At 39.7% G+C, this 14,679-nt stretch overlaps 1 protein-coding gene across 23 annotated transcripts in view; it reads right to left on the bottom strand.

Moving 5' to 3' along the window:
- The window catches only part of ADAM22 (ADAM metallopeptidase domain 22), a 237,305-nt gene that overhangs the window by 221,495 nt on the left and 1,131 nt on the right, over positions 1-14,679 (bottom strand). Inside the window, exon 1 of one of the 23 annotated variants that reach the window (XM_021063349.1) lies at positions 1,634-1,669. The exons of the other annotated variants lie outside the window; for them this stretch is intronic. Coding sequence (XP_020919008.1) covers positions 1,634-1,654 — 21 coding nt within the window. The 5' untranslated portion in view covers positions 1,655-1,669. Of the gene's footprint in view, positions 1-1,633; positions 1,670-14,679 lie in introns of those variants that run through there. 23 annotated transcript variants of the gene reach the window in all.

Genomic DNA, 14,679 nt, shown 5'->3' with positions numbered 1-14,679 from the left:
GGGCAGTGGCTAGGCTGGCAGCCCTAGCTCTGATTAGACCCCTAGCCTGGGAACCTCCATATGCTGCAGGAGCGGCCCTAAAAAAGAAAAAAAAAATTTGGGTGAATTCTATGGTATGCAGACTGTATTTCAATAAGGCTCTTATCAATGTAATTAAAATATGAATATGTTGTTCCTGAGATTATACTCAATCAGCTGAAGTCATGAAAACTGAGTTCATTTTTGTGGGCCAGCTACCTGATCTTAACATTTTGATGGGGGCCCCTTCCCTGACACAAGCCCTGACTTTCTTTTCTGATCATAAACCTACTTGCTGATCAATCTTTCATTCACACTAAGATACTACTGTTTGGAAACAGCTTGGGGTGCCATCCCTCCCTAGGGTCTCTATTTACACCAAGTGGCTGTTCTCTAGCAGAGTCTTTTCTGATTTAAATCAAATATGCAGATCTTTTAGAGCATGGAGGGTTCATGGAGTCATAGTGCTATAAGGCTAGTATCTACTGCCTAGGAAAGTTTAAAAATAAATATTTTATTTTAACCTGTTAGCCAGTAATAGGAAAGTGAACACTGAGAAAAAAAAAAAAAAAATATTTGATAAGAAAGCTACAGGGAGGAAGAAAAAAAAAAGATGTCCTTGTTTCAAAAAAAAAAAATCAAAACTTTAAGAACAAATACTATAGTCTGAATATGTCACATGCGCTCAGAACTATCAAAAATCCTATATGTCACTTTTCCAGAAGACAGACATCAGTGTCTTAAAGAAAACGTGGCTCCAGGCAGCAAATGGCAAAGTCTGATAAAGTCACATGCAGAGGTTAAATAGCTTGGATTTATGTTTGTTGGGAGACATGGAGACTCTAAACTGACGGGACTGACTTTGTCACAGTGATTAGAGCAGCCTCGAGACAGCAAGGTGGCTTTATGTGGGAGAGTTATCAGCGTGCCAGTCACTGTGGGAGTTCCCGCCACCTTCTCAACCTTTTCTCTCCTTTAACTCATGGCCCTGACTTTCCTAATAAACCCATCTCACACTGGAAGCAAGAGGGACAGTTCCCCAGTCCAGGTGCTCACAGGGAAGGGATCTTCACAGGACCCTTTACATCCAGGATAGCTTGGCTGGGCCGGCGAGAACGAACACAAAAGGAAGAGGAAGAAAGAGGGCAGAGATAAGGCATAAACATGGAAGGAGGCCCATGCCCCCTCTGACACCCATCCCAACAAAAGGTTTTGGCAATCCAGAGGAAAGAAATACTGTGATGATTGGAAATACATCAAAAGTACCTAAAGTCAGTAATACAACGGTCACAGACTTTGTTTCTGCATCGTAGAGACTGAAAGTTGGAGGAAAGGCAGGCCAGAGATATCTGCTGAGCACTGATTATGCACCAGGCACAGTGTGAAGCAGTGAACTCACAATGATGAATGCGAATGACAGAGTTCCAGCCCAACATTAGTGTCCATCTCATGGGGACACCTTCTATTTATACATCCAAGTGGTCAGTGCTCCAATACCCCTGTACCAATACACACACACACACACAAACACACACACACACACACACGAACACATACAACCACACAGAAGCAATGTCATCGCAAGCCTGCAAGGCCAGCTGAACTGTCAGTATACCTGTAAAAAGTGCCTCGTCATTCCTCGATGCTGAGTCTGAATCCTGCAGCTATGGAGGAGGAGATCACTTGGGAAGTGAGAAGTAAGAGGCTCAGCCACTGTGGAGGGTGAACTGAGCACATAACTCAATTTAAATCCAGAGGATTATGAGCAGTGAGAACAAGGAGAAAGATCTTCGGAAGACAATTATTCCAACAGCAAAGAGCAGAAGTGACACTCACTGCAACCCACACCCAGAGAAGGGAATGAGTGAAAGACAACTTAAGGGGAACAAAAGAAACAAACGCAAAAAAGAAAAAGCACCTAAAAACAGGTTTAAAGGTAAGTAGAGTTAAAAGCTTGCTGAATTTATAACACACTTCGCAAATCCCAAAATAAGTCAGTCCAGCAAACGGGGTAACACGGATGGTTCCCAACACTGAATATAAATAACTCTTCAGAGACTTGTTCTTACTTTAGTTGCTAAGAGAAAAAGAGGCACTTGACAGAAAGAGAGTAGGGGAAAAAATACAAAATAAAATAAGGGTCACAGGGAAAGTGGAGAGAGCAAGGCTATGTATTCATGGGAAAATGGCAAATGGAGAGAGGCAATGGGAAGGCGACAGAGCCTGCGCTGGCAGAGGAGAAAAGAAAGAGGTGAGAGAGAAGAAAAGAAATCATTGACCAGGAAAGACCTGATCTAACACGGGGGTCTGGGAGCATAAGAATGGACTGGGGCTCTCTGAGTCATGGCATCAATAATGTCACCCAGTTCTCATTTGCTTGTTTATTAGCACTTGCTAGGTACAAATCTCTGAGCTCAATGCTGGGAAGAAACAAAAATGGAGACGAGGATGCAAGCCTTCCTGCCGTATTTCCCCCAACAATTAAATTTAAATAATTCTTACCCCATCACCCTCAGGATAATTGCAAACTTGCTGATTTCACAGTCAGAACACTTAAGAAATGACCTAAACAACTCATTAATCAATGACCTCAAGTAGATTTCACATTAAATTGGTTACGTTATGAATTAATAGCACTTTCCTTTCATTAATTATGAGAGAACACTGTCTATGCAAGATCATTAAGAACTCTAAGGACATTGGGCTAAACTTAGAAATCAAATTAAATTAGAATTCAGAATATCTCAGCACCAATATTTTCTCCTTGTTTTTACCTTGAAGTATGCTCAGAACCAACAAAAGTTGCTACACACCATGGTTTGAAAGAGCCTCATCTCTAGTCACTCATCCAGTTCAGATACGGCTTCACTTTTGGTGACAGCAAGGAACATGACTTGAATTTTGCCCACCTTCTTATCAATCAATATCTGCCCAAGCTTTAAGGTACTTTTATGAGGAAGTAAGTTTGAGAAAAAAGCAATGTACTATTTATAGCTAAACCAACTATACTGTATAAGTTCATAAAAAATAAGAATAATTTTGCAATCCTGAATCAAAACTTCTATTATCCTCATTGATGTCCAAGTTTCTACCATAGTCAATAAAACTCTTCCTAAGGCATGATGGCTTGGTCATTTGGCACAGTGGTAAATTTGTAAATGCATCTGCAAAAAAAAAAAAAAAAAAAAAAAAAAAAATTCCCATTCCTATTATTAAACACTTTCCTAAAGTTTTCTTGAAAAGCACATCAAAGACTCCTGACTATTGCTAACTTCAGGTAATACCAAACTCATCCTGAAAATAACCCCACTATTTATAGCAGATGGAGACTGACACCAAAATTATCCATCTCAATAAGAACAAATTTTCCAAACTCCCACTTACAAGGATTCGGTTATTAACACACATTTACTTAACGTGTAGTTCCTGCCACATCAAGTGAGCCTGTTGCTCGTTTTGCACAAAATAAGTATGATTTTTCCGAGCATGAACTCTCAGGAGTTTGGAAATCAATCTATATAAATGTCATCTCCTAACCCAGCAGAGGCTCAGGGTCTACAGTCTCAACTATATTAATGAAGGGAAGAGTGGGTTCCTTAAAGCCCCCTTCCACTTGTAGTAAGGACCCTCCCAGAACAAAGGGAAGGCAACAGGGCATAATCAGCATCTCTGTGCGCATGCGTAACTCTGTAGCATAGCCCATCCAATCAAATGCATGTTACCCTATAAGGAAGACAAAGGGGCCAAAAGGTAAAAGGGAAACTAATAAAGGTATATAAAGGCTGTGCCCTGCTGTGCTCCAGGGCTCAGCCTTTGGATGTGAATCTGCTGAGCCAGTGCCGGCACAAATAAACATTGATTCCTGGCAATAAGCCTCAGGGTCCCGACTCTCTGTATGCAAGTCCTTCAACACACTAGCCTGCAGACCCTTAGATAAGACCAATGAAGAATAAGATGGAGAAGGAGGAAGGAAGGAAGAGGAACAGGCATAAAGAGGAATAAGAATAGGAAGAAGAAGGAGGAAGAGGAGAAGGGAAAGAAAGAGAAAAAGAGGAGGAAGAGAAGGAACGGGGGAGAGGGAGAAGGAGGAGAAAATGATTCTTCCCTCTGAACCAAACACTTAAAGCTCATGGGGGCATGGAAACAACCCCAAGGGCCATCAGAACTAGTCTTGCTGAAAAATACAAGGTTCCTTTAAAAACAAAAGACCTATGGGAGTTCCCATTGAGGCTTAGCATATAATGAACCTGACTAGTATCCATGAGGACATGGGTTTGATCCCTGGCCCCACTCAGTGGGTAAAGGATCCAGCGCTGCCGCGAGCTGTGCTGTAGGTTGCAGACACGGCTGGGATCCCGCATTGCTGTGGCTGTGGCATAGGCTGGCTGCTAGAGCGCCAATTTGACCCCTAGCCTGGGAACTTCCATATGCCGCGGGTGCAGCTATAAAAAATAACAACAAAAAACACCTCAGCAAATGCCTGACTTTTTCAGGTCACTCTCTCTAGTTGTGCAGTTGAGCATGGAGGATGCTAAACTGAGCCAGTACAGTGGACCCAGTATCTTCTCTCTGAAACTGATCTGCTTGCCTGAGCCTCACCTTCCACTACCCTTTAAGCACAGCCTGCTCTGGCCTATGTTCTGATAACCCAGGACCACTCTTCGGCCCACTGCTCCTACTCCAGCCTACTCTATTTTGTTTTGTTTTGTCTTTTTGCCTTTTCTAGGGCTACTCGGGATCCAGGCCGAGTCTGCAACCTTCACCATAGCTCACGGTAACGCCGGATCCTTAACCCACTGAGCGAGGTCAGGGATCAAACCCACAACCTCATGGTTCCTAGTTGGATTCGTTAACCACTGCACCACGACAGGAACTCCCCTCCAGCCTACTTTGGATTCATACCACCCTGCATAACCTTGACTGCTATGGATCCACAGCTAGGTTCAGACACTGACAGCCTATCCCAAAGGCATGGAAAACCCACTAGGGATCTCAAAGACACCAGGTCTGTGAAGTGGCAGCTCTCTCTGCAGCGTCTTGGTGTCTAATCCAAAGAAAGAGAATCCCTGAAAGCAAAGCCTGAGTTCTGACTTTGAGCAGCCAATGATGTGTACCAGCCAGACCCAGCATCCTGACCACACGAGTGGAGGAAATGACAGCAGTTTCTCCCCAAAAAGCCTGCTTAAAGGCGGTGGGGGGTTTGGGATGGAAATGCTATAAAATTTGGTTGTGATGATTGTTGTCCAACTATAAATGTAATAAAATTCATTGAGTAATAGAAAATAAAAAATAAAACCAAAAAAAAAGGCAAACTGAAAAAAAAAAAAGGTACATAAGAACAGAAATTGACCAACCAGAGATAAAAGCTAATGACATGAGTCCATGCCAAGCAGAATAAGTGGTCTAAGAAAACTGCCAATCAGCTCTACTGCCTTGGGTAGAACATTTTAAAACGACTTGTGAAATATGATTTCTTGAGGCCTAGCTTCAGGAAAGTACCATCAATTTCCCATCTTCGAAGATGTTATCTAATGTTCTTTACTTGGGACAAAAATAAAGTAGCAAAAGGACAACTATCCCTAACTGCTAAAATTCCCTGATCCAAAATTAATTTTTAAAAAGGAGAAGTGTTGATTTACGCTTACGATGACTATGATTCTGAAAAATCTCTTCAATACAAACAACAAATACACTGTGGGGGTGGAGTGGATTAATTTCCTTACTCCTTCTCTTTCCAGCTTTAGAGTTGCTGATGTTTCTAGATCATGGTACAACCTATTAAATGCTATTTTCAAAATCAAGTTACATATAATATTCTGCTCTGGGGAAAACAGATTTCTGTCTTAAAAGCAACTAAAAAGGTATAATCAAAAGTAAAGGACACTAGAAATTTAAAATCAGTGTTTCTATACAATTATTTCACTTTATTATTCTATTTATGCCACACCTGTAGCCTATAGAAGTTCCAGGGACATGAATTGAATCTTCACCACAGCAGTGACTTGAGTTACATCAGTGACAACACCAGACCCCATCCCACTGAGCCACCATAAGACTCCCTATAAAATGTCTTTTATATTTTTTAAATATAGCATATTGAATTCTACTTATGTGTCAATAATGGTAATTAACAAAGGGACTATAAATTCAGTATCCGAAAAGACTAAAAGTACTCATGCATTTATTCATCTGGAACCCAGTTTTGATTTCAGGGTTGTCTTATGTGGACAATAACAAGATAAAATAAAATTTTTAAGGAGATGAGGAACCAGGGCAAGGGGAGAGGGAAAACTCATTAGTTCAATAAATATTTATTAAACACTGACTCTGTGCCAGGTACCCCTCTAGGCAGTGGAGATGTGTGTGATAGACAAGATCACTATTCTCATGTAGCTTACAGTCTAATGATGACATACTGAAAAAAGACAATACACAAGTCAACCATTAAAAAGAATGTCAAGTATTAGAAAGGAAAAAGAGTAATGGTGACAAGGAGGGGAGTGGAATGAGACTACTTTAGGAAAGTGGACAGAGGAAACTTCTGGAGAATTTGTTTTTAAGCCTGAATGTTTATTTTAATCTAAATCTAACATGCAAGTGCGAATGTGCACAGATGTGACTCCCCAGACTAGTAAATTACAAAGCAAGAGAGATTCCGGATAGATGACTTCTTCATTGAAATGGGGATGATGAGAAGGAAGATGATAATGAGATAGGAAGGAAACTCCTACAGAAACTCAGGCTGGGACTTCCTTTTCAGAGAAGGGCACGATTTGCCTCCAAACTTCCGGCTTCCAGGTCAAGGAACAGAACAGTCACATGATGAATCTCTCCTCTTGGTCCTAAGAAGACACCATGCATAATGTTCTCCAAGACGTCAAAGAACACTGGAACCGGTTTCTCAGGAATATAATCTTACAATGTCCTTCAAACGATCCTTTAGAAAAAGCCTGGTAGCTGGTTGAAGAGGGTAGGGAAGTGACTGAGAAGAGTGATACCAATTCAGCTACTAAACTCCCTTCTGACTAACTGGAATCCAAGGAGATTTAAGAGAAAACTGTCTTAAACCTTAAGAATACAAAGAATGCTTCAACCCTGGGTGCCAACTGAAATCCCCTGGAGAGACTTTCAAAAAGACTCCTGTTGCAGAATCTCTGGAGGGGAGGCCAGTGCACTACGGAGGAACATACGATGATCCTTGACAAAAGTTTCTGTTGAGTGAATTTCCGGCACATTAAATTTCAACAAGAACTCAGAGTGCAGACATTCTCTGCAGCCATGTAGATGCAGATGCAGACATTTCCATGTGGTTAAAAGAACATCTGAGGTCAAAGTAGAAATTATACCCATTTCCAGAAATGAAGATATATAACAAGTGCTAATGATGACATCAATTCATCTTTATAAACTGATCAAATGAGTGAGGGAGGAGACCAGGGCAGGACCAAGAGTTGTAAAAAAAAATGTTAGGTTTGTTCCAGCACACAGATGAATGCATAACTGCATGTTAAATAAGAAGCAAATATCACAAGAGGCTTATTCTACATGGATCTCTAACATTTTCTTTGAGATTTCTTATCCCAGTTCTACTACTTATCATTTTGTATGATCTTGGGCTGGTTAATTAGCATCCTTAAATGTCAATTTCCTCATCTATAAAATGGGCATAATAATATTCACCCCATGACAAGAGATAATTTTGTAAATCACTCAGCACAATGCTTGACACATGGCAGATGTTCGGCAAATACTAATTCTTATTTTTCAACTCTTTCCCTAAATATTTGCTTTCTAATGCTTTTATTTCCAAAGTAAACACATCCAGCTAGTAGATGTTCACAGACGCTATCCTTTGGTTATTATTGATTACGTATTAGTATCTCTTTGATCTGAATGCTTTGACATTTGGGATCTGGAGCTACTTGTTCTATGAAGACACAAAAGATATTTTGTATCTTTTTGCCTGAAAAGAGTACACCAATAGGGATTATGAAGCTTAGAGCACAGATAGGCATATATAATTTGGGTACTGACTAATTTGGGTACTGGATTCAAAAATCTTTGATTTACAAAGAAAGACTATTAACAGTGTACACATTCAGTTCCAAAATGAAACACACATCCTCCAAGAGGTGCTTTTCACCTTTTGAATGTCAATGTCTTTACACATTCCATTCTCATTCTCAAGGTAGTAAAAATGAAGCATTCTACTGTGTTTCCTCAGTACTATACAACTTTTTAAACTATTTTCAAGTGCTGCTAGAAATACATAATTCCAATGGGGCAGATGTGAGAAGTCTTTGAGCCCAGTACAAGGGGAATGACATCCAGGGTAATGCTGGTGGCCTCCTGCACGAAGGCCAGTTTAGCAGAGCACTCATGCACATAAGCAGTGCAGTGGAGCTGAAGTGCCTGGGTTCAAATACCCTCTTAGCTACCTACCAGCTTTGTGATTTTGCAGCTGATAAGTATTACCTGTCACACGACTCTTGTGAGGATGCATTGATATGCTTTTGTAGGTCAAAATTACTCAGAAAACCATTCAGCATATGCAAAGTAACCATTTATTAAATATTCTAGTATATACTCTGACAACACTACTACTTCTCTCTTTTCCTGATTTCTTTCCGCTTCCTCCTTCTTGTTATTCTCCTCAAAATTTTTCCCGCTCCTTTCACTCTCCCCCACTCTTTTTAATATCATCCTTTTCCCCTTTGGCGTTTATCCATAATCCTTCATGAAACATGTGGCCCTTATCTGGGATTAGAGATTACCACTAACGCTGCATGACAAGAAAGCAGGCCTCCCTCCATGGTCTTTTAGAAGGGGCTTTAATCATTAAAAATGACCAAACTCTTGAAATTCTTTAAACTAAGAGAAAGGAAACACAAAAAAGGACAATTTTTGTCATCCCATTAGCTCTTAGAGTCATTCACAGTTTTCCATGTGTAGCTGTGAAGAAGCGATGAAAGATGACGTTGTTCTGTGCCTGGTTAAACCACTGGGCAGAATTCCAAAGGTGCCCCCAAAGAAATACATGCAGTTGTGCTCTCAAAGACTAAAAACAAGACATAAGGAAAACGCCTACTATCCTAACTTTTATTTTCTTTTAAGTATTTAATTGTAAGAGAAGGTTGGCAGAGGAATAAAAATGTGCAGGGAAATGTCTCCTTTCCTTTTATAGCACCAGAACAAAGTTTTGATGGATGGCAAAACTTTATCGATATTGAGCTACTTAGATTTAACAAACACACATTAAGGAGAAAAGATATTTGTGCTACCCTTGCAACAAATTTCCAAAGCAGTAATTCCTAGGAGCCCTTTTCTACCAGGGGAGCAGTACTGCAAACAACTTACAGACAAGCTGACTCAGTGCTCCCATGTGAAACAACCCAATTTTAAGCACTGCTCATCCATGCTGAGGCATATTTATTTGAAAAAAAAATACTCATAAGGATGGAGCACCGCTACTGCTTGCCATCCTATGACCATCTTGCATTTTCCTCATTCATTACTGCTTATCAAAACTGTAATAAATGGTAGAACTATATCCTTGGTCCTTGACTAATGACCACTTGAGAAGCTTTCAACACTTTCCAGAGAATGGGACAGAAAAATACATCGCCTGTCTTATTCGCTGACAACAAAGACCTCTGACAAAAAGAAATTCTGCTACTTGCAGAGAACTGCAATCACTGACTGCAAAACCAACTACTGAAAAATGCACGGGATGACCACATACCAAAATAAACCACCAAATAACCCTAGCATCTTCGATGCTAGACTAAATCCGTCATGCTTGGCTTACAAAAAAAAAACAAAAAACAAACAAACAAAAAAAAGGAGGAATCATTAAGGGGCTTATTCTTAAAAATAGCAATTACGTGATCATCACATCAAACCATCCTTTGGACTCAGCAGGTGATATCTTGCCCATATGGGTAACCAGTTAAACATATGTTTTATCCTATTATCTGCAAACATGTAATTTTTTCCAGCACAAATAATATAAAGTCAGAAGAAAGACTGAATACTTGGAATATTCCTGTTCAGAGGGCTATTTTAAAAGAACCGAAATGACCTCAGACTAGGAAACAATCTCAAGGTTAGCAAGTTTACCCACAATCAATATAATTTCTTTGACTACTATTTCTGGGACTTTATGGCACAATAAGCTTTCAGTATGGGCCAATCATTCAAGTAACCAGCCAAATAGTAAAGAAATATTTTATAATATGGACTCATAAGACTTACCATTTCACACTAAATTGCCAGAATTTGCGCAGAACAATAATGAAAAGTTTTTTCCAAAAAATAAGCATTCTGTTCCATTTAGGGATGAAAACTGAAATGAAGGCCACATTAAAAGTAAAATTAAGGAAGTTCCCATTGTGCCTCAGAAGGTTAAGCACCCAACATTGCCTCCATTAGGAGATGCGGGTTGGATCCCTGGCCTCACTCATTGGATTAGGAGCCATTGTTGTCGTAAGCTGTGGCATGGGTCACAGATGCTGCTCAGATCTGGTGCTGCTGTACCTGTGGCATAGGCTGCAGCTGCAGCTCTGATCTGACCCCTAACCAGGGAACTTCCATATGCCACAGGTGTGCCCATAAAAAGAGAAAAAAAGGGTAAAATTTAAGTGTTTTATACCATCACATTCCTTGTCAGCTTTCTGGGAAACATTAAGCATTACATTGGTTTCCTTACTCTCTGTCAATGGCTTGATCTTACCAGATGAAAAGTGATTCTTGAATTAGGTTAGATGACCTGTAAGGTTTCTTCCATCTGTACAACTGTTAAGATTCCACTTAGTTATGTAAATTCGAGTAATTGGAAACTGACTTCTGGTAATGTGTTAAGTTCAGGTAATTAGGGCACCATTTTGCATTAAGGTGATGTCATAAAATTTCTAAATAGTACTCAAGCAGCTGGAGGAAGTTAATATTATTTAACAAAAGTTCATATAGTGCTTACAATACATGCAGCACTGTTCTAAATGCTTTATAAACATTAACTAATTTATACTAAGTAGTAGCTAAGTAACTGAGTTCTTAGGAAGCTTAAGGAGGAGAATTGGCATTTAACAATGAATTCAAGTGAACAACCACATTCACTCAGCCTTTGAAATTAAGCCTATTCATTTGTAACAACTAGGCTCATCCCACAACAGGAATCTGGTCAATAACTCTCCTTACTGAAATCCTTGAATGGCCTTCAGGACAAGTCCAAATTCCTCAGCAAGTCAGGAAGGCGCTGCAGCATCTATTCTTTGTCTTCCTGTTTTGTTACAGCTGTCCCTTAAATCCTAACTATTAGCAGTTAATAAAAATGTGTCCTGGTTCCCACATGTCCATGTACTGCTGCCCCTTCTCTTTGAGATGCCCACTCCCTCCTTTTAATCTGGCCAGCTCCTACTCAGCCTCAAAACACAGCTCAGATAGCACCTCCACCTGAGAGCCCACCCTGACTGCTCACCTGGGTTAAGCGCTATGTCTTCTCTGCTTCCACGGCTCTCTGTGATCACTCCAGAAAATTATATATAAGGACAGAAAATTATATATAAGCCTCTCTAGTCATCCATCATCCCCCTTGTCTGTAAACTCCTTAAAGGCCAGAACTGGGTCTTTTATCTCTAAATCCCCAGGGCTTGCACAAAAATTGGTACACAGTATGAGCCCAAGTAAATAAATGCCTTTTAAATAAACAAATCAGCCATCAATGCATACCTTTGTGGGAGAGAGAAAAGCATCCTAATTTTATTTCTGAAGTAAAAAGGCAGTTGCTAAAAATATCTGTGAGTAGCTAAGATGCCATAAATTATATCTATTTAATCATCAAAGAAATAACAGGGTCCATACAGAACTAACTTACTTTTTTGGGTTCAATGACAGCTCTCAATGAAATTAGAAATGCCAAAATGCAGGAGCACTCCTTAGTTTCCTAACTGCAGGAAATGTTATGACATCTGGCATCTTTACAACTCTGACTGCCAGATTCAATCCTACTAGTCAGCGATCTCTAACTGGGGCTGATGATGATAAACTGCCACAGCTCCCCAGGTGATCCAGATATCCAACCACATACACTACGTGTACCTCACCATGTGCCAAGCACTGAGATAATTACTTGTACTAATTATTCTGATGACAAGACTGTCCCTCCACTTGCATTTCTGGCTTGAATGAATCATCTATTCAGCCTGCTTAACCTAAATCCCACCAATTCATTCACACCCCACCAAAAGCCAAAGTCATGCTTCTCAATGGTGAAGTTTATTCTTATAGAAGGTGGAATCTGCACAAGCCCCAAGTATCTCCTCCCCAAGTGGAGAGGCCTCTGAACCAGAAAACCACAGAAGTGGTCTTCCAAAAGTGGGGAGAAAATGGAAGACGGGGCCGTTGTCCAAGATTGGTGGCCTTTTGCCAACAGAGAGAAAGGCAGAGGTACCCAAGGACATCGCCAAGCACAGAGCAGGGACTCTGGGAGTTTCTAGGTTCAATACTGCATTTTCCTCCTTCGCATCTCTACTTTCTTCCTCTCTGAGAAAGTCTTTGTGATTTGTTTTAAAGCACTGTCTATAACAGCAAAAACTCATACTGTGGAAGACTCTCCTGGATGAAAGACCCCTTATCTTCAACGAATAAACGGCATGGAAAACAGGGAGGAACTGGAGTGGGGAAACCATGCAGAAAGAGACTTAAACAAAAAAATAAACTGGAGTTCCCATTGTGGCTCAGCAGAAATGAATCTGACTAGGATCCATGAGGAGGCAGGTTCAATCCTTGGCCTCACTCAGTGGGTTAAGGATCCAGTGATGCCAGGAGCTATGGTGTAGGTCACAAATACGGCTTGGATCTGGCATTGCTGTGGCTGTGGTGTAGGCCAGTGGCTACAGCTCCAATTCGACTCCTAGCCTTGGAACCTCCTTATGCCTCAGGTGTGGCCCTAAAAAAAAAAAAAAAAAAAAAGCAAAAAATAAACTAATTGCAGTAGTCTATAAGCAATATCTGGGTCCAATATCTAACAAATTAAATATGTATTAATATAATATACAATATAATAATATTACACATAATATTTGTACATTTATTTAATATATTTATATATAATATATTTAACATACATATATTTTTAATACATATATATATTAGCTGTGATAATATCACTGTTACATTTTCTAAAAATCGTTATGATTTAGAGGTGCTTAGTGAAATATTTTATGAATGAAATGATATGATTTGCTTCAAAATAATGCAGAACAGGAAAAAAATAAGTCGAATGTAGATAAAACAAGGCTGGCTATGAGTTACTAATTGTTGAAGCTGGGAGTTCTGCTTACAATACTCTACCTATTTTTGTGCATATTTGAAATTTTTATGATCAAAAGTTGTAAATGAGTATGAGAATATTCCCCCACAGAAATAATTCTAATTTATTGAAAAATACAACAATGTCCTATGCGTCTTCAGTCTTACTATGGAAACAAGTCAAAAAGGAAAAGGTCCAAATATTAACTCAAATAAATAAATAAAATTTGAATATAAATAAATGTAAAAATAAATATTTACCAGACATTAATTCAAATGATAGGATCTTCATTCAAGTTTGGCATATCAGATGTTCCACTAAAATAATCTAATCAATGGATATTACTAGACCCTTTTACATTAGGTTCTCTCTTACATTAAAATTTTAACAGAACCAAGTACTCGTCTACAAATACAGATTTAGGTAGTATTTTCTATGCTTATTTTACATTTACAGATAAATAACTACGGCTATCACATCAAGATACACCTTAAGATATTAACAATGTATTTACCCATGTGAAAAGGTTCAGCCTCCCTTTGCTTCAGTGAAGTGTGCAAAATTTTCAACTACATGAACAAGTTCTATCTTAATATGTACTTACAGGCGGGTGAACTGGTTGCCACGTTGATCCATGTAAATATAAAAAATGTTTACAGCCCCAAAATATGTACTTAAATTAACCAGTAAGTTCAAATCATTTTCAGGCACATCTGTGATGTGTGATATTGACCTAAATCTCAGTAAATGGTATTTAGATTTTTTTTAAGAAACATAAGTTATAAATGCCCAGTAAACAACAGGGCTCTAATTACACCAACTACTAATGAAGAAAGGGGGGAGGGAGGAGATCTTTTCTGGAAGGTGGAGGGTAATGGTTCCTCCTCAGATGTTCGCAGTGAGTGAGAACCTTGTGGTTCAGTTTATAACGTTAAGGTTTGAGTTTAGTTAGGGATGTCTAGGCTAGTGTTTCCAGTTTTCCTACAGTGCCAGTGTTGGTTTAAATCACATAAACTCTTCTCTTTGAGAATTAAAACAGCAACAACCACAACAACAATCATGATGATGCAAATCCTACTCAAATATTATATCCTATCTTGCCTATGCATGGCTTTTGCTTGGCAGAGGTGAGGGGGTCTCCGCCCCTTTGCTCAGGTTACTGCGCAGCACCAAGCATCCTGCACAAACTCCTCCTGAGCAGAGCCCCCAGCCAGTGGCTCCTTGGGGGTTTTGCCACACACACACACACACACACACACACACACACACACACACACCCTCTTTTCTTTTTTGCACAGGGAGCGCCATGCATGACTCGCATCAGAACTGCACTCGTTTCACTGAAGACACTG

This window comes from Sus scrofa, chromosome 9 (assembly GCF_000003025.6).
Source record: "Sus scrofa isolate TJ Tabasco breed Duroc chromosome 9, Sscrofa11.1, whole genome shotgun sequence".
Taxonomy (NCBI): Eukaryota; Metazoa; Chordata; class Mammalia; order Artiodactyla; family Suidae; genus Sus; species Sus scrofa.
Note: the sequence above shows the minus strand (reverse complement) of the source record. Positions and strands in the feature narration are given on the sequence as shown.